Here is a 21,207-nt window from a genome sequence, read left to right on the forward strand (position 1 = left end):
GCCCAGACGCAGATAGGATGCGCAAGATAGGCGCCTGCGTCCTGTTAGCGCAGTGATGATGCTGTAGAAGACTCACGTCCCTACTAAATGTAGTCATCTATAAGAGCGAGCAGAATCAGTCTGAATGTAGAGAATTCGTTTTAAGTGAGTGGCTTCGAATTGCATGGCGTTTCTTCCATCACCTCCAATGGCCGTGGCGTTTTGTGTTAAGCTCGGTGTTCTTTTGGGTCTGCTGTTCGGACAGGCTCAGTCAGCTCGATTATACACTGAGGAGGATCCAGTGGTTATACTGAGCAGCGACAGCCTGAAGCAGACCGTGTTGAACTCCTCCAGCGCCTGGCTGCTTCAGTTCTACTCGTCGTGGTGCGGACACTGTATGCAGTACTCGCCTACATGGAAAGCGCTGGCCGGAGACGTGAAGGGTAAGTGCATTTGTATGACCATCTTCCTGTTTACTTACTCCCTTGGGGAAATGCAATAACATTTCCTTAAACGTTTTAATAAGGCGTTCTCTTCAGGCACAAGGTTTTCAAAATAATAATATGGAAAGAGGTTATTTAGGCATGATCATTCTTACTACGTAATGGCAAAGTGATGGTAATACCATGGTATATTAAAGGACTATTAATCTGATATATTACATGGCAGTGAGTGATTGACATATCCATATCTCCACTTATACATATGGTACTATCATGGTATTGCCATAGTTCAAGTATATCATGGAATTTGCATAACGTTACTTGGGAAAGTTATCGGTCAAATTATTTTTTTTATTTTGTTTAATTAGTTTTTCTTTTTCACCCAACGAACATCTCTCTTTGGCTTGTTGTACAATAACTAATTTACACATCAGTTTTGTATGTTTTGTTCACGACATCATCACATGGGTTTTGCCTAATGAGGCTTACAGTGTTTTTGTGCATTTGGATTTAAGTACACAGGAGGACATGCATGGGAAGTCGATAACGTTAATCCCTAGTTTGTTGATACACCTTCTTGTAAATCCACGGTTGTTGCAGACACTTTTATATATTTATCCTTGCGCTCAAGGCCTTTATGTTCACCCACAACACACACACCAATGGAGAAATGTCTCCAGTTAGTGTACAGTATATAAACATTTAGTTGTCAACTATATATATAACAACTAAAATAAAGTAAAATTATGTATATATATATATATATATATATATATATATATATATATATATATATATATTACTTTATTTTAACACTAAGAGGTATAGATTACTCCAAACTAAAAATTGTGTCATTACTACCAAACTGATTCATGAGCAGATCATTCATTGAATGTTATTCTGGCCACACTTTTTAAAGGTGTCTTTTTCTTTGGAGTGTTACAAGCTGTTCTTGAATAGATATGATACCTAAAGTTGCAAATACTAAACTCTCAAACCCAAAGAGATCTTCTTAATAAAAGTTTAGACCCATCCACTTCCTCCTAAATTCCTCGTTTAAACAGGCCCCCACATATCTATGTCACCATGTGGGAAGATTTGCATAACAACGCTGTAACACTGTAAGTACATTTACATATGTAAAAGATTTGCCATTGATGATTCAAACAGGAGTTTTGAGCAGTGTAGAGTAGCGCTTGTTGTTTGTCGTTTCTCTGATCACAAATGCAGACATGGTTTTATGTTTTCGCATCGCGATGCAATGCTAAAAAACACTGTATAAGTCATTATTATCAGTAATTACAACCCTCTACAGACAGCTTGCCAACTGAATCGCCATTGGTTAGTAAATATTTTAGTTTACTCGCCAGACTGATAAATATTTGTAAAATGGCACAGTTTTTTTAAATATCTGAAAGTACACTATTAACATCGGTCAGTCAAGCTTTATAACAATCAAGTATTGTTTAATAACAGAACTTTAGTAATTAGAAGTAAACTTGATAATCAAGTTTGAATGCACATTAGCCATTTAGCATAACTGAACATTTTAACTGGACTGCTGGTGGTGCTTTTGTCATTTAGTGTTTCGGGGTGTGTCCGCTGTGAGACGCAGAGTAAATCAGAGTAAATATTATTATTTTTTTTTTACTATTACAGCTTTTGATATTAACGAATTGTAGAAGTGTTGATTATAGCATTATTATTTTTTTAGATACTTTCCCATCACATGAAAGGCTGCAGTGATGAGCATTGAGTAGACTGTTCGCGTGGATGCAGTGATCTCATCATTGCAACGCATTTTCTCTCACAAAATCCTTTCACCACAACTAACAACTAACAGCAAACACAATATCAAAATGAATACAGTAAGATCTTTGTTGTGCAGCATAACAGCATCATTTATTATAATGGAGATATACTCACGATGTGTGATTGACAGCTCCGATCAGTATAAAGGGAGCTTCTTTAATTGCTCTCTGTAGTTAAATCACAATTTAAATAACCGATTTGTTTCATGCTATGCTACTAAGAAAAAAATGTGAAGCTGATCATTTAGTCACTGGCTTGATTCACTGATGCATGGGCTTGGTTTACACCTATTGAAATTTCTAGCCACTGGGGGACCATAGACAGACTAGGGGAACTAGTATTAATGTTAGAAAAACCTTATAAAGTGAAATCTTCATGTCATGGGACCTTTAAAAGCTAAAGACTTCCATAGGAACGCCATTATTTTGACAGGAAAATACAACAAAGAATATTGTTTAAATGAAGTGCGTCAATTCCCTCTCTCTCTCTCTCTCTCTCTCTCTCTCTTTCTCTCTCTGAGTGTGTGAGAGAAAGCAACAACGATTTGTGCGCCTTCACACTAGAGTTTACGGTACATTAAATACAGGTGCGCTGCGCATCCATTGAGATGAACTGAGAAATATCACAGATCGCCTGACGGAGAGTGAAACTCTGAAGCCCTCAGTCAGAGAGTGTTGTTCGTGAGTGATTATATATCTGTGCTAAACTTATACTTAGCCTCCAATTGGCGAGTAAAATCTGGGAATTGATTAATATTCATATTTATTCATATTAATATAATGTTAGACATCATTTAGTCGCCAGAATTAAGATTTAGTTGCATATGCAAGTGATTTAGTCGCGATGTAGAGGGTTGAATTATGTCCCTACTGGATGCAACAAATGACTCGTTTGTAAAGGGTTTGATTGTTATTGTCTTGTCGCGCTGGTGCTCTGAACGGAACCTGTATGGCAAGTGGCGTAACATTTCTGTTACACGCATTAGGTATTCGGCCAATCATAACTCACTGGATAGCTGGCCAATCAGAGCACACCTTGCTTTTCAGAATGAAGACATATTGTAAAAAACAACGCGTTTCAGAAAAGCGGAGCATAGAGGAGAAACAATAATGTGAAGGATGTGGAAAATAATGGTTTTTTTTTACCTTTAACTGCATGAACACATTTCATTACACCGAATACAAAAAATAATGTTCTTTTTAGTGACATCATATGACTCCTTTAATATAACTGAGCTGTCAATCTCCAAATATAACACATCAGCACCATAAATGGATTAGTCATTCTTGTGACTTGTGCACTATATTTATGTCAAACATTTGTGTGATAAAAGGCCATAATATAAGGTTTATTTTTTTTTTGTATTTATTTATTTATTTATTTTGAGTAAGATGTTTTCAGTGAATCAGTTGATCTGGTTCACAAAACTTATCTGAATGATCTGTTCATGAATCAGTTTGTTCTAGTTCTTAGGGTTAAAGGTATAGTTTTACCCCAAAATTTTAATTCTGTTAAATTCTGACCTTCATTCAACTTTGGAACACAAAATAAGATATTTTTGATTAAATTCAAGATCTTTCTGACCCTGCATAGACAGCATTGCAACTGACATGTTCAAAGCCCAAAAAGTTAGTAAGGACATTGTTAAAATAGTCCATGTTAGTGATACACCAAAATCATTCTTGACAGAAGACGAACAAAATTAAACACTGGGCCTAGGGCTGAATACTAAACACTTTTTTTCCCCCTTCATTTTTTCCCCATATATTTTGCCATTTTTTTCCCCCACCATTTCATAAATAGCCAAAATTTGTTTATATACTGTTTTGTCTAGCTTTTTAAAGAAAAAACTATTGGAAAACAACAGTTTAAAAATATTTATTAAACTTTTTTTTTTTACATTCTAGCAGACACTATACCGACAAAGCACAATTTAACCTAAAATTAATAAGTAAAATATTTTTTTTTTGGCCATTTTTAAGACCCCTTCTTAAATCAGTTGTGTATTTTGTACAAATAAGTGCAGCGTTGCTGAGCAGAACGGAATTATTTTAAAACATTAGAAAATATGAAAGATCCCAGTTTGAACACTGTGTGTGAGTGTTATAATAAATGTATTAATAGAGCTGTTGTAATCATTATTATCATTATTGTCTTACTTTTCTTATTGTATTTTTAAAAGGCATAAAAATGTAACTTAGCAGCTGACAAGCAATTTTATAGCGTCAGGAGATTTGGAATGTAGTGTGTTCCTATGATAGATTTTAAGGCCTAAATTTAGTTATTCAACATAAGTTTCTTAGAGAAATAGCAATGATTGATAAATTCATGGTTTGGTCATTCTTTTGAGTCAGATCTTTTTAATGAAGCAGTTGATCTGTTTAACAGAACTGGTCTGAAATATGCAATGATTTCTCCTTAAATTTGATCAAGTTCTTAAAGCTGCAGTAGGTAACTTTTGTAAAAAAATATTTTTTTCATATTTGTTAAACCTGTCATTATGTCCTGACAGTAGAATATGAGACAGATAATCTGTGTAAAAATCAAGCTCCTCTGGCTCCTCCCAGTGGTCCTATTGCCATTTGCAGAAATGCATCGCTCCAGTTAAGAAACAACCAATCAGAGCTGCGGTCCGTAACTTTGTTTGTGTTCAAAATGTAGAAAAATGTATATAATAAGCAAGTACACCATGAATCCATTTTCCAAACCGTGTTTTTAGCTTGTCCTGAATCACTAGGGTGCACCTGTAATAAGTGTTTATATTCAGACTATTTTAGATTGCTTCGGGGGTACCGCGGCGGAGTAACCCAGTACCTTTGTGATTCTTCATAGACATAAACAGAGAGAAGTAGTTCCGGCTACAATGTTCTTCCGCAAGACGCAAGCAGTTCTGTTTATTAACCGCTAGAGCATCAAAAGTTACCGACTGCAGCTTTAAGGTCAGCTAACTGAACAGATTTTTCTTACTGATCTGTTTTGACAAAGCTTGTTTTTATTTGTTTACCTGAATGACTAAACAAATTATTTTAAGTATATTTAAAGAGATACAGTATGTCTCTACCTTTTCAAGTCCAGGCATGACCAAGTTGTGTATATAAAAAGAAGCACCAAAATGTCTATACTGTAACATTAACTTGTCTTTAAAAAATTTTTTTTTTGGTCTGCCAAATTTTTAATGTCATGAGACCGCTTTAAATGTCATCACAAATTCACAAATAGCATTTTTAAGTATTTTTCATGATCTGAAAACAGAAACTCAGCATATGTAATCCTACCAAACTTGTCCTGCACTGATTGTGTTTAGACCTCATAAACTCAAAGAATTTCCTTTTGTTGCTTTTGTTTTCTGTTTGCTGGTTTAGATTATGTTTTCTGTAAGCAGCTCTTGTTGGATGAGGAAAGCCCCCCTCTCTGGAGTCTGGACAAGATGTGACTCCTAAAGCTCCTCAAATAAATAATGGCAATAATGATCACTATCTCTTTAGACAGTTTTAGACCAACAAGACCGGCCTGATTGCTAATAAAAATGCTTAGACAGCAGTGCTGCGTGCCAGACGTGCTCTGAGCTAAAGGACTGATGGTATTCTTGTGTTGGGTGCAGTGAAGGGTGACGAAGATGAAAAGGTCACTGTATAGACTGACACATTTAATCTAAATGAGGGCAAATGCATTTAACACCTTGTCGTGAAGATGCTAAAAGTGGAAGAGCTGTGAAATTAGGTAGGGTCAGATTTTTTAACCTTCAGTGTCACAGTTTCAGGGTTCTCTCTCACTGGTTTCCGACATCTGTAATGAGTTTTCATTTCAACAAACATTTTTGGTCTTAAATGGTGATCTTAAAGGGAAAATCACCCAAAAATGAATATTATGTCATTATTTATGTTGTTTTATTAAACATTTTATTCTGTGAAACATTTAAAGAAGAGTGTTGGTAGCCAAATAGTTTCAGTTACCACTGACTTCCAAAAAACACTAAGACATTTCTCAAAATATATTCTTTGACTGTATGTTTCACATCAGAAATAGAGTTTGGAATGATAAGTGGGAAAGTAAATGATGACAGAATTAAATTCTGGGCATAAATTTTGCTTTAATTTTCCCCCAAAATCCTCAAAGCTGATTTTTTCTAGGCTTAAATAGTATCCTAAATCCCAGCTTTTCAATGTGCAGGCAGATGTTGGGACAACAGTACAAAATGATTACCCTGTTCTTAAGCTAATATTCTTTGTGGACCAGGTTGGCTCACAAATGCGTGTGCCATTTATCATATCACAGGGTACAGTATATATGTTCTGGAATGCCATGCCTTGCTTTTCCTCTTCATTGGACTGGGAAGGAAGGGGTCATAATGGCCTTTGGATGACTAACGTTGCGAGGACAATTCTTCTGTTGAATGCTTTCAGTCTGCCTTTGTTGCCACAAGCTGTCGGCTGCGTGGCTCGTGAGTGGCCGCCTACCAGCTGTTACCTTCACAATGAGGGTCAGATGGCCCTATTGTGAGGATGCGACCCCGCTGTGAATTCCCCCACACATCCCAAAACTCACAGAGTCCCACTCTCAGGTGAAGAATAGAGGGCCAAAATGCCCCCGGCTGTCTCTCCTCTCTCATCCAAACATTTTTATATCAGCTGACATCTTCACACCCCATCTGCTTCATCTTTCTTACACAGATTTTACAGCTGTTCGGTTTATGAGTTTGCATTAAAAACAAACCACCTGGCTGTGGAAAAGTATGAAATCATGATTTGAGGCAGTACAACTATATTTCGTCTCACAAAGTTTTATGTGAGAGGTTTAATATCTACATTTCCGATGTCAGAGCTCAATGTAATGCATCAAACAATTTTAGGCTACCTGCCAGAGGTCCTTTTACCTCTCCACTTAGGCTATCTGGCATCTGTTCTGGGTGCCAGTTCGGATAAAACATTCAGTGTGGACATCTGCTTGTGTTTTACAACACAAATCAACAAATATTACTGGGCACAAGTCTCTACAAATGTTCTTCTACCTCTTCACTTTAGGCCTGATAAAAACAGCATTATTGAACAGAAAACAAGTATTGACGTAATTTAGTACTTCATCACTTGATTTAATTTGGGGATATTTCACCCAAATAATAAAAATTATGTCATTTATTTGCTCATGTCTTTCCTGACCCATTAGACATTTGTTCATCTTTGAAACACTGATGAACATTGTTAATGAATGGGAAATTTCTGTCACTCTATTAAAAGTCAGTTATGTACTGTCTGGAAGCCCGTTTCCGCCACAGTTGAGAAAAATATGATTCTGTAGGTCATAATAATGAGAAACATTCCCATAATTATGACTTAGTATCTCGTTATATTGAGAAATGTTCTCATAATAATGACTTTGTATCCCCTTATATCGAGAAACTTTCTTGCAATAAGGAGAAAACTTATCGTAATATTGACTTAGTTTCTCATTATTACAGAAACTTTCTCGTTAGAATGAAACTTTTTCGAAAATTCAATTCAAGTTTATTTTTTATAGCGCTTTTTACAATACAAATCGTTACAAAACAACTTTACAGATAATTACGTTTCTACAATATTTAGTAGTAGCTCATACGTGGTGACTGTCAGTTTGTGTGCGTGTAACAGGATTTTTCAGAAAAATGAATACAAGACGTAGTCAGCCAGACGATGAACATTTATTAACAGCAATTATTATATGATGCAGTCACACTTGTAGCAATATTTGTTAGTTCTGTCGTTCTGAAATGACTTAATACATAATTTTTTTTAAACAAATCTTAATCAACGCATGCACAACACAAGTGATGGCACGCTAGCGACATCTGTTTGTCAAAGCCATGCAGGAACACCGCAAACATTGCTTGTTCTGTAATCCAAAGTTTATAATGCTATAATCCGTCATTAAATAATGATTTCAAATACATTATCTGCATGTAGTCTTTTGTTAATTTGTAACACTGTTACTCTGCCTGATAGTTATGGCTTCAAACATTCCAGATGAGCTGTTAAGTCATTATTATGAGAAACTTTTTCATTATTACAAGAAAAATTTTCTTTATTACGAGATGTTGTCATTAGGGGAAGTCGTGGCTTACTGGTTAGAGAGTTTGACTCCTAACTCTAGGGTTGTAGGTTCGAGTCTCGGCTGGCAATACCAAGACTGAGGTGCCCTTGAGCAAGGCACCGAACCCTCAACTCCTCCCCGGGCGCCACAGAATAAATGGCTGCCCACTGCTCTGGGTGTGTGTTCATGGGGTGTGTGTGTTCACTGCTGTGTGTGTGCACTTTGGATGGCTTAAATGCAGAGCACGAATTCTGAGTATGGGTCACTATAGTTAGCTGTATGTCACGTCACTTTCACTTTCAATTATTATGAGAAAGTTTCTCATAATAATATCTTAACATCTTGTAATAACGAGAAACTTTCTCGAAATAATGACTTAACATCTCATAATAATGACTTAATCCACACACACACACACAAACACAAAGACTTACTTGACACATGCATAACACAAGAGTGATGGCACACTTGCGACATCTGTGGGTCAAAGCCATGCAAGACCACCGCAAACATTGCTTGTTCTGTAATCCTAAAATGTATAATGCTATCATCTGTCATTAAAAAACGATTTCAGATAGATTATCTGAATGTAGTCTTTTGTTCATTTGTAGCATTTACCAATAAGTTACTCTGCCAGCATGATAGGTCATTGCTTCAGATATAGAGAACCCTTATTTTTGGAAGATACAGATATCTATGCTTCAGCGTCCCACACTGCTTCTTGCAGGACATGTGAACATTTAAACCACATTTAAGTATTTTTTCAAGTACAATGACTAATTCAGGATACAATATTATTGATCATGCATACAGGCAAGATCAACAACACCCAAAGTTGCACGTTTAGCGTTTTCCTATAGAAAACAATTAATAGAAAATGCATAAGCATTTTTGTTTTGTGTTGCATTTATATTTTGGGTCCACCTGAATGCCTGTATATACAATATGGATGTTCATTAATATCTGTAATGAATTTGGTTCAATCTGTCTTTGTACTTCAAGCCACGTTTAGCATTTATCACGTTAAGAGTTGTCCTGAAATACAAGAGGTTGTCGTGGTAACAAGCAACAATGCTTTGTGCTTTTAATAAATAAAGGTGATTTGAATTTGTGGTGTTCCTGCATTATTTTTCATTATTTCAAGAAAGTTTCTCATTATTACGAGAAATTAAGTCATAATTATGAGAAAGTTTCTCATTATTATGACTTACAGAATCATATTTTTCTCAACTGTGGCGGAAATGGGCTTCCATAGTTAAATCAAAACATTGACTTCAAGTCGCTTCAACAAGTTCAGAATGAGATTGTAAAAGTAGCCTAATCCATATGAATGGAGCATTGATCCATGTGTATATCTTAATAAAAGCCTAAATGAAATCTATTCATCATATAAAGCAATTCTGTGACTAGAAGATTTGGTTTAAATGACTCTATTGATATGCACTGGTGGAATGGACTTTCAGTAGAGAGTCAAGTCAAGTCACCTTTATTTATATAGCGCTTTAAACAAAATACATTGCGTCAAAGCAACTGAGCAACATTCATTAGGAAAACAGTGTGTAAATAATGCAAAATGACAGTTGAAGGCAGTTCATCATTGAATTCAGTGATGTCATCTCTGTTCAGTTTAAATAGTTTCTGTCTGTGCATTTAAGAGAGACAAAAGAGAGAGACAAAAAATCTTTCAGGTTTCATTCAAAATATTTTCTAATTGTTGTTAAATGATAAATAAATGTCTTATGGGTTTGGAACAATGTGGGGGGGGGGGGGTACTTGATGACAGAATTTCTCTTTAATTTTAGATTAGCATTGTTTTGTGTTTTTGAAAAGTGTGATGTGTCTCTCTACTCTCATAGACTGGGCACAGGCCATTCAGATAGGAGTTCTGGATTGTGCTCATGAGAAGAACTTCGACATCTGTAAGGAGTTTGGAATCCACTTCTACCCCACCTTCAGGGTATGTTTATACTAATGATCTTATTTATTCTTTCAGCAGATTAAACTTAAATACAGTAAATCATAACAAGAGTTGTGCGATATTTGAAAAAATAAAAATGAAATGTAATAGAATTTTAAATATGAAAGTCTTTATGAGTGAGTCAATGAGATTCATTCAGTCATTCCATTAAAACAACTGATTCATTCAGGGATGGAAAAAAAATAAATTCATTTTTTATGAATTGGTCAATGCTGTACATAAAAATTTTTCATACAGTATATATTAAGTATGATTTATAGGAATCACCCAGTCATCTAGTTGTCTATTCACAGACAATTAGGCAAACTGACTGGATTATTTAGACTATTTTTTTATTTTTTATTTAGCTTTTTTAATTAAATAAGCATGCTGACAGCCTATTATACTGTGTTTCCGAGTTCTAAAACTTTTTGGAATTGTTTTGTCTTTGAATTTGGCAACACCCTTATCAAATTTCTTGTTGCCAGAAAAATGTCTTAACTAAGACACTGTAAAAATTGACGTATACAGTATAGGACATGTTTTATTGTTTTAGCGGTTTCATTTGGGAATAATTTCCTCTCTCTCTCTCTCTCTCTCTTCAGTATTTTAAGGCACATGACACCACAAATGATTATGGAAAGACATATCGTGGTAGGTTTAATCATTTTAGCTCTGATTAGAATTTAAGCTTTTGTCGATTATTATTGTTGCAGTGATTGTAAATATTGTGTAACTAACTTGAATTTCTGATTTGGTTTTATTTCTGCGCTGATAGGGGCTGACAGAGAGCTTCAGACAGTGAGGCAGTTGATGGTGAACTTTGTACAAAACCACACAAAACATGACTGGCCTGTGGGCTGCCCTCCCCTTGAACCTGTCAGGTGCCCAAATCTACATTATTACTACCCATTTTAAATCTTCACATACACATTCAATTTAACTTTTTAATATTTTTAATATCTCCAGCTTTCAGAGGGAAAGTAGGAATGTTTGTTTAGGGCTTCAATTCTAGACATAAATGGAGTTTTCTATTTAGAGACACTTTGTCATCTGTTACAGGTCTGAGGAGATTCTATCCTTAATGGGGAAGAAAACTGAGTTCTATACTGCAGTTATAGTTGAGGATGAAGACTCTTATATTGGAAGAGAGGTATGAAAAGTGATTGTCAATTGATCTGTTTTTTTAGGACAAAGTAGTATGAGATCGGATGTTGTGATTTACTCACCCATGTCTTTCCATATTGATCTGATTGTTATTGGTCAATGTTATGTTTATCAGCCAATCGATTTTCAGTTAATTTATATATAATTAAAGCAGGCTCAAATTTACACGTACACTACAGCCCTGCTGAATGATTTGAGTTTTTTTCTCAGTGCTTTAAGCATGGCATTACAGCACTGGTGTGCAATTTGTTGTTGTAAGCACTCACTTTAGATGAGGCATAGCTAAATTCATATATATGTGCCATTTTATTTTATTGATATTAAATTAACTATAATGTGTCCATTCAAGGGTAACTATAGTTATTCTGCTGAATCGGTGTGCAGCTAGGAGTGGAAAAAAATGCAAATTCATGTAAAAAAAAATAATGTCAAGAGACTTTTTGAAAAATGAATATGGCAATTGGTTTCCAGTTTCCATGATCTATGCACCACTATTTCAAATTAGCATGACTTTCTTCTTCCACTGAGCACAAAAGTAAAAAAAAAACAAATAAGGAGAATTTTTGCTCAATGTCCAAGCTGCTCTTTACCATTACATAAATGTAGATATACACTGTAAACCTCCAAAAATATGATATTATAAAAGTATACACACCTAAAGTCTTTTTTAATGGATGCTACAAGCAAATGACCAGGAAACACAAATACACAGAAATGTCTGCAAATAAAGTTCTCCTGTTTAACATGACTGTTGTATTGTTTTAGAAAACGTCTCTGTTATGGTATGGTAACCCTCGTTCAATGAAGGAGGGAAACGGAGACGTCACGTCAGGTCATGTTTACCCACTGACTTTCCTTTTACGGAGTCATGGTACACAGCAATCGCAGCAACCTGGACTTTAAGGGGGGAGGGAGACAACATTCGCTCCAGCCCAGGCTGCAAAATGGAAAGCACAACCTGGATCGGGCATCTCCAGGGGTCTTCTCGATAAGAAGAACACCACTCAATGAACAGGTTCTAGTTCAAGGTGTAAGCGTGTCTCATAGACTGCGCTCTCGCCAAAGTGGTGGTGTCAACTACTTCTTGGGTTAGGTCACCTAGAACAAGACAAAGTTTCCAGAGGTCTGGACATGGGTGCCATAGGGTGCCCCATCTCTGAGTCCATAGATCCATAGACCTTCATCGCTTGAAGTCGGTTTTGGTTCAGAGTTCTTTTAGAACTGCTGGATTTACTGAGAACCAGCGCGGGCCACCCCTAGAAACCAGTCATCCAGCCGGGAAGGCTCAGTATGTGGTGGAGGCTTCCACTTTAGCCCTACCTTCTCGGCGGCCTGGGAAAGCATAGCTGTCATCTCTGGATTCGATTCAGGCATTGCTACCGTCCTCAAGGGTGGCAGCACAGCTGAATCTTCCTCAGAGAGCTCTCCATCCGATGCAGTGATAGACATTCAGTCATCGGGAGGAACCCTGCTGGATACCGCTGGTATGCTTTTTTCTGCCGGAAGTAGGTCTTGACTGGCAGCCATCAGGACAAGCCTTCGATCACGGCAGAGGCAACAGAGATCCGCCCCTCTGGAGGTAGCGAAACCTGGTCCGCAGGTCCATCTTCCCACATTGGGAACATGAGTTGTCCACAAAAGCCACCTCAGCGTGTTTAATGCCCAGACATGTGAGGCAGCTATCGTGACCATCATCCGGCGCCAGGTAATGACTGCAGCCAAAAAACGCAGCTCTTTTAGCATTTCAGGGAAATACTCTTTTAGTGCTGAGGCGCACAGGGGAACTAGCGGCTTGCAGCACAACAGGGGGGTAGTGGAGCCTGAAGTACGCAACCTGCTCGACCGCCGCTGAAGTGCTGTACCGCCAACACCAGAAGGTTCCAAAATGCGTTGGACTCTTATAGTAGCTCACTTGAAGACACCATTTAGATGGAGCAGAATGATGTTGTCGCTTGGCTCCGAAGCCAAAAGCTGGTATGCATTGCACCTGTTGCCTTCTTATAATCATGCTGTGATCCGCTGCAACTGGATGCAATAATTGCATGCCAATGTGCATTGGCTCATTTAGTTTAGACTCAAAGAGATTGGTCTACCCAATTTGTTGTCACTGACATGACGTCAAGAGTGACAGACTGAAATGGAACGTACATGACACTTTTATTGTGCTTGATGGTTGTAGTCTACTGTTACTGAATAAACCAGTGGCTCTCAGTAATATTTTTTTATATTTACAAAATCATAAATAAAATGCTTAAAACAATACAAATTAAGATTGATTTTGTTTTGTTTTAGATTGGATAGACTTTAAATGTTGCCTTAGACAAAGGAAAATAACACAGGTTTCAAAAGCTGAGTGGGTGAGAATATGATGATCTAAATGACCCCTTTAGGCATAATTAGTGATGCAGCTAGAATTGTAATGCTCTAATTTAATGTTTTGTGCTCTTTTTAACTAGGTAATTTTGGACCTAATGCCATATGAGGGTTTGGTAGTGAAGAGAGCTCTGAGCTCAGACAAACGTCTAATGGAGAAACTAGGGATAAGTTCAGTTCCCTCAGCATACCTCTTCTATCCCAACAGCACACACACTGTCATGAATGTGTAAGTTAACAGTCTCTGCTGAATACATTCTAGTCTAACTATCAAAAAGAGGTCCTGTTTATGTGCATTTGATGCTTTTTTGTTTTTGTTAACAGTCAGAAGAGGCTACGCTTTTTCTTCTCCTCCTTCCTAAAACTCCTCCCTGGAGTACACAGAAAACAGTCCACCTCGTCCCTGCAGCGTCCTCAGCCTGGGAATAATGGACAGGGAACAAAGGTGGAATGGAAAGAGTTTGAAAAGTGGGTTTTTATTGATATTTACACTACTGTTCAAAGGTTTGTCAGCACGGACAGATTTAATAAAAAAAAATCAAAGGATTTATATTTCAAATAAATGCAGTTGATTTGAGCTTCATCAAAAAAAAAAAAGTATCATGGTTTCCACAAAAATATTAAGCGCATGTTGTTAAGAAACATTTCTTAAAATGCAGTGTTTGGGTGCATTACATTTTTCAAAAACAACAGGGAATTTCACCCCGAAAGGAAGCTGATTGAGTTTGTTCTTTTCACATGACCTGGTGCGCTTGCGTCATTCTGAAATGCTGAGATGTTTTTAACTAGATGCGGTGCGAACGTGCCTGGAAAAAACGGCACATAATTCCATTATGAGCGCGCATACTGCATTTGAAATAACGAACTTGAGCACAAAAAAAGACGTGATATGTGAATGGCCCCTTCATCGGTCAAAAAGTTTACGTTTGGTTAACGGTTAAATGGTCAATATGAGCATCCCTAACTGGCATATAAACATAATATAACATACAAAATTAATTAATTTTAAGCCATACAAAGTCAACATGTTGATATTTCTTGCTCTGAATCTGCCATAAAATAAAATGCGTTTATTGATGTACCTGCATTATTATGCCATTATCATTATATTAGTTGAAACTGGTCTTAGAACGACAATATTATCGTTTATCAGGATAAATTCTTGGACAATTTATCGTCCAGCAAAATTTGTTATCGTGAGAGGCCTACATGTTAACGGATCAGAACGTTCACACTGTGAAAAGATAAAAAACTCAAAATAATCATTAAATAAGGATGTCAAACAAAATGTCTATTTTGTTCTGTTTTTTGCCGTGCGTTGTTCATAGAGCTCACTGTAGCGGTGCCTCAGGTGTTATATTTTTTGCCCAACATATTTATTGCCCAAGGTTCACACGTACTCCGTCTGCAGTGCTTATACAGTAAGTTATTTGTATGCAATTCAGAAACTTCAACGAGGGCACATTATTGTAACGCGAAAGCACATTAAAATAATGTGCGAGCGCAAATCTATCTGCTCGCACACAGATTTCCTTTGCTCTGTATGCAATCAAAATAATGCCGTATATATACGCAAAAAAAAAAGTATTGCAAAAGAAAATAGAATTTTAGTATTGGGGAAAATAAATGTGCTTTTTGCAAATAAAAAAAATGTTATTTCTTTATGAATTTAACATTTCATCATTTCATTCTCCTTTTTATTCAGTTTAGCTGCAGATAAAGCCTGGCACATCTATGAGAGCAAAATGATCACTTCTCTTTCAGTTAGAAAACCTCCATCTTATCTTCATAAAATAAAACGCTGTAGTATTTAACTTTTCCTCTCCATCGGCGAATGATGATTCTGAAAGAAAATGCGCCAGATGTCTATTTGCTAAAGCAACAAATGCTACTTTCATGCATCTTATTATCAGATAAACCTTGTGCTCTTATTTCAAGGTCGTTGTTTATGCTGTGGTTATTTTGTGTTTCTTTTGTACATTCAGTTCATCAGCATTGTTAAAACAAATTTATCATTCAGTGGAACTGTGTGTATGATTTAGACACTTACATTTCTGCTCCGTCCATGCAATAAATAGCTTTCGCAGGTAACACCGTAGGTAAGATGCAGAGAGCCTTTGAAAAACTACAGAAAAGTACAACTCCTTAACTTTAGTATTCCTGGCCATGGGTCCTGATGAGAGATCACACATCACCTTCATCAGAGACGAATGGAGGGCGAGGGCAATCAAGTGACAGTCTCGGGAGGTAATAGGGGAGCGTGTGAAGGAGAGATGCGGCACAAACACTGTTCAAGGTCTCCAATAATTAGTGCATGTAGTAATTTAATGTGTATATGTTTGAAAGCATTGAATCGCTGTAGAAATCATGATTCATTCAATTCTTAGCGTTTTAAATCGATTACTGTCCGAGATCGGTGATTCACGATTCAAAAATCATGTTTCAAGATTGATGCATATGAATCGTAAGGGTTTGTAATTGATGCATCGAGAAAACTAGTGAAAACACATCTTTGCTATCACAGGAATAAATAACATTTTAATATATATTAAAATAGATTATAACAGTTATATTAAATCAAGAAATTGTAATAGTTTTTCAGTGTTACTATTATTTACTATAATTTTTTTTACATTATTTTTGATTAATGCAGACACCGTGAGCACAAAATACTTATTAAAATAAAATGTAAAAAATAATACAAATACTAATTAAATAAATATTTTACCAACCCTAGCCCCAGTAAATTTCTTGTAAAAAGTGACGTAGACCACATGTCTGCACTCTGCAGATTAACGGTTTAGAAGATGAACACCCCATAGGTTTTTTTGATTGCTGTTAATTTAACTTTAAGATGAGGTAACCAATATCATTGTTTCTTCAGGTCTAAGGTATACATGGCAGATCTGGAATCTGGTTTGAATTATCTACTGAGGGTTGAATTGGCTACTCACAAGACCTTAGAAGGAGAAGAACTAAAAACTTTCAAGGACTTTGTAACCGTTGTCGCCAAGGTACCATTGTAACCCAAACACAACATTTTCCTTGCACTTGAGCCGTCTTTTCACACTAGAATTGTTTTCGTTAGAGCATTGAAATGTACAGGTTTATATCTTACTTGGCCCATTTGATTGTAGCTATTTCCAGGTCATCAATCTGTAGTGAAGCTTCTCGAGACATTGCTAGAATGGCTAGTCAGTTTACCTTTGGAGAAGATCCCCTACGATGCTATCCTGGACTTAGTTAACAACAAGATGAGGGTAAGACTCCCACCCACTAAACAACTTATTACATAATACATCTCACAAAGTCTTTTGCCTAATGGCATGTGAGCTTCTAGTTGTGTTTTTGTGAATGTGACAGGAGCATAAATCAGTATGTTGGTGCTCTGATTGTATTATTCTCAGATCTCGGGGCTGTACCTGAGTGAGCAAGTGCAGTGGGTTGGATGCCAGGGTAGTAGTGTGGCACTAAGAGGATATCCCTGCTCCCTCTGGACACTCTTTCACGTTCTGACTGTGCAAGCTGCCAACCGACCCGATGCTCTAGCCAATACTGGTATGAGCAGGGAAATCCCTTCTGAAACATGTTTGAGATGATCTCGTCCATTGTTATTGCTATTGTAGATTAGCAAATTGAGACTAAATGTTCACTATTAATAATTCTCTAATATATTTTAATATGTTGCTGTTTGGTCTGTAGCATGTAGAGCATTCATTTGGAAGATGTTTTCTATTAGTTCCTGTTCTGCATTGCTACAATTATTTTAAACCCATCTTCTTTCTCTCAGGGTTTGAGGATGATCCCTTGGCAGTGCTTCAAACCATGCGTCGCTACATTGGGACCTTCTTTGGTTGCCAGGAGTGTGGGAAACATTTTGAGGAAATGGCTCAGGAGTCTCTGAACCAGGTCAAGTCTGTAGATGATGCAGTTCTGTGGCTATGGAGAAAACACAACCAGGTTAATGCAAGATTGACTGGTAAGACGGAGAAATGCAATGATGCATTAAATTGATCATTAACATTAAATACATTTAAAATGGAAAAGGTTGTCATTTAGTTCTGTTCTTTTAAACTTTCTATTCATTAAAGAAAAATGTTTCACGGTTTCCTCAAAAATATTAAGCAGTGCAACCGTTTTCAATGTTAAAAACAATAAGAAATGTTTTTAGAGCAAATCAGCATATTAGAATGATTTCTGCTTGATCATGTGATGCTAAAGACTGGAGTAATGACTACTGATAAATTCAGCTTTGCCGTTAAAGGAATAAATTATAATGTCAAATATTCAAATAGAAAACAGTTATTTTAAGTAGTAATAATATTTCAAAATATTCTTGTTTTTACTGTATTTTTGATCAATTAAATGCAGCCTTTATGAGCATAGAGAATTGTTTCAAAAACAATAGAGAAATCTTACCAACCCCAAACATTTTGACTATAGTGCAGGAAGAAAGGGAAAACTGGGAGGATTAAAGAAAAGAGATAAGGAATTATGGGGAACAGACAGGTGGCAAGAAAGGAACCAAACAGACAGGACAGGAAGGAAGATAAAAGGACTGGAAAAGGGAAATAAAAATACAGAAAAATGAAAACGAATGGAAAGAAATAAAATGAAGTAAAATAAACATGAAGGCATATATAAGGACATGAAGTAAGGAAGAAACAAAGCACCAGGGAGAAAGAAAGGTAATGGAAGAAAGAATGACATTAGAAATTGAAGGAAAAAGAACTGGAAGAAAGGATGGGGGGGGGGGGTTGAAGGGAGAAAGTAAGAAGGATATGAAGCAAGGAAGCAGAGTGGAGAAGTAAAAAGAAAAAAAAAACATATTTGGGAAATAGGAAGGAAAGGAAGTTGCAATAAGGCCTGGAAGGGAAAGCAATAAGGCCTGGAAGGAAAAGCAAGAACAGCAGGAAAAAGCAAAAGGAGTTGGAAGGAAAAGAACACAAGGAAGGAAGAAAAAGAAAGAAAGCAACCTTCATTAATATGCCATTCATTAAAGGACTTTATTAATGTGCCAGAAGAAATTCAAGAACATCAATGATATTTTCATGTCCAAACTATAATTGTAAAGTCCTCATAACTATGCTAGCAGACGTTACCCTCATAGCTGATTGCACTCGTTATGCAGGTTCAATGAGCGAGGACCCCATGTTTCCCAAGACTCAGTGGCCGACTCCTGACCTCTGTCCCACATGCCATGAGGAGCAAGAAGGCCTTCATGTCTGGAACGAACAGATGGTGCTCGCTTTCCTCAGACAACACTATGGTGCCTCAAACATCTCCCCAAAATACTCCAGCAACAGCCAACCAGAACCAGGCCCTCCTGCTCCCGACAAACCCAAAGCCATAAACAAACCTAACAGCCACCTTCTCCTCAACCAAAAGCTAAAGCCATCTCCTGACAGCGCTCCTAAACATCAGAAGCGGAGTGACACCAATGATGCAGGACAGAAACAAACCGGCATCCAGATAGAAGCCAGGCCAGGGATGACGTTCCTGGGCCTGGGATTCTCCAGCGTGGACATGAGTCTCTGTGTGGTCCTCTACGCCCTCTCCTGCGTCTTCCTCATGTTCATGTTTTTCTTCTTCCGTTTTCGCTCAAAGAGATGGAAAACTAGAAACTACAGGCCTTACGTATAGCAGCAGAATACAGCGATGGAAAACTGTGAATAAGGTGAATGTAAAGTATGAAACCCCTGCCAAGTGTTGAAGGAGACTTTTAATTTATTGAACTACTTTTATTGAATTACTTTTATTTGTTTTGATCTTGTTGTTGTTGACGTTTTCGTGAAGTGTTTTGTAATGAAGAACTTGTCTAATTACTGATGAAAGTTTAACTCCTATATCAGTCTAGCTGTGTGAACAAGCACACGTTAGCGGGGATTTCTCAACCCTAAACAAAGAGACAGGTTGATTTAGCTGGAGAAGCTATTTTACTGTAGTAAAAGTAACAACCTAGGTCAAAGTAAATTTTTATGAATATTCTACATTATTTCTAGAGATTTTTATTGAAATAAAATATCCTAAGTTTCTCACAGGGTATATATCACTCTCTATGAAAGTCACTCTGTCCCCATATTTCTGTTTGATGGTCCAAAAAACACTTGGGAATATGATTTATTCTGTCGCTCAAGGTCCCTAGCTGAGAAGCTAGTGACACGAAACACTGCCTGTCAATGACCAGATGTGGAAAAACCCTCGGTTTTGTCTGCATGTGAAGTCACGAAAAGCGCTACAGTTAATTTTAAGCTTGAAATCTTTAAATGTTTTATACCTTTTAAATCTTGTCAAAATGCTTCATAATTGGTTGTATTGATGCAACACAGCAGTAAGTGATTTATAACGACTACAATAATCTCTTCCAAAAAATAAAAATGTGTCAAATTGTCAGACTTTTTGCTTCTCCATTATACTGAGCATATTTAGCGAGTAAACTTTTATTGATTAGCTTGTTTTTTTTCTGTAGGTTACTGAGGCTCCTTTGAATTGGAACTTTTTTCAATAATTATTTTATACTTTTAACTCCTTTTTTTTCGGTCCATGTCACTGTAAATGCATTGCAAAATGTCAAAACAAATGCAGTCTGTTGTAGAGCTCATAGAAGACACACCATACATGTTCAACCTTAAGGAAAACCATTATTACAGTGTACTCCGAGGATTCCTGATCACAGACCGTTTATTGTTTAACATCTATATTACTACAGCAGTATTTTGATTCAATGTTTAGAATTAAAATGTTGATATTGTAAAACTTGAAATATCATTATCAGCATTTGGTTTGCGGACTGGTTTGTAATGTGTTCAGCTTGTTATTGTCTAATGGAGCAGTGTTAATGTGGACCTGAGGCTAAATATTTATAAATCATTCTTAATGAAATACGGCTTCTGTGTTGTGACAGTATGTGCCCATACTGGTGGCCTTCTAAGCTGCTCCAAATGAACGGCTGTAAATTGCTTTGCGTTTATTGTTTCCAGTGCTTTAAGAATTATATTTTTATCTAAAGACTATTTTTGGGTGCGGTTGTTCTGTATATATGTAGTTTGTCCCTTCAGGGTGAGTTGTTGTATTTTGTATGAAGAACACTGTAAGTTATATTTCAAATAAAAACATGTATTTCCCATCATTTGCTAGTTCATATCTACCAACAATGCAGACACATACATATTTCAGTTTTATATAGCACTACTATAATATATTCTTACTTGTGGTATAATGTAAATGTTTAATTTAGCGATCAGTTTTCTGAAAAGTTCCTCTTAAACTATCTTTTATGAGGAGAACAGTTGGATGTACTGTGCTGAGAACACAGTGTAACTGCAACTTCAAGTCTAAGCACACCGGGAGGTCATTTAAGTTTTCTATTGCTGTAAGCCTGTGTCTGCCCTCTAGGAGGCAGTATGGAGTATC

The 21,207-nt window shown here is 36.7% G+C and overlaps 1 protein-coding gene across 1 annotated transcript; it reads left to right on the forward strand.

Annotated features, from left to right (window-relative positions):
- The first annotated feature begins 48 nt into the window (after positions 1 to 48).
- Positions 49 to 20,923, forward strand: qsox2 (quiescin Q6 sulfhydryl oxidase 2). Its single transcript, XM_052557243.1, has 12 exons — positions 49 to 422; positions 10,154 to 10,254; positions 10,860 to 10,908; positions 11,033 to 11,138; positions 11,317 to 11,407; positions 13,878 to 14,023; positions 14,119 to 14,262; positions 16,679 to 16,808; positions 16,932 to 17,054; positions 17,202 to 17,352; positions 17,585 to 17,773; positions 18,926 to 20,923. The coding sequence occupies exons 1-12, from the start codon at positions 164 to 166 to the stop codon at positions 19,435 to 19,437; spliced, it is 2,001 nt and encodes a 666-aa protein (XP_052413203.1). The 5' UTR covers positions 49 to 163; the 3' UTR covers positions 19,438 to 20,923.
- The last annotated feature ends 284 nt before the right edge of the window (positions 20,924 to 21,207 follow it).

Source organism: Carassius gibelio, chromosome B5, assembly GCF_023724105.1.
Source record: "Carassius gibelio isolate Cgi1373 ecotype wild population from Czech Republic chromosome B5, carGib1.2-hapl.c, whole genome shotgun sequence".
Lineage (NCBI taxonomy): Eukaryota > Metazoa > Chordata > Actinopteri > Cypriniformes > Cyprinidae > Carassius > Carassius gibelio.

Bases quoted from the DNA above. Each gene is read 5' to 3' on its own strand.
- qsox2 (XM_052557243.1), top strand. From the start codon at position 164: ATGGCGTTTCTTCCATCACCTCCAATGGCCGTGGCGTTTTGTGTTAAG. The intron at 14,024-14,118 runs GTAAGTTAACAG...TTTTGTTAACAG, and splicing joins ACACACACTGTCATGAATGT to TCAGAAGAGGCTACGCTTTT. The intron at 17,774-18,925 runs GTAAGACGGAGA...CTCGTTATGCAG, and splicing joins GGTTAATGCAAGATTGACTG to GTTCAATGAGCGAGGACCCC.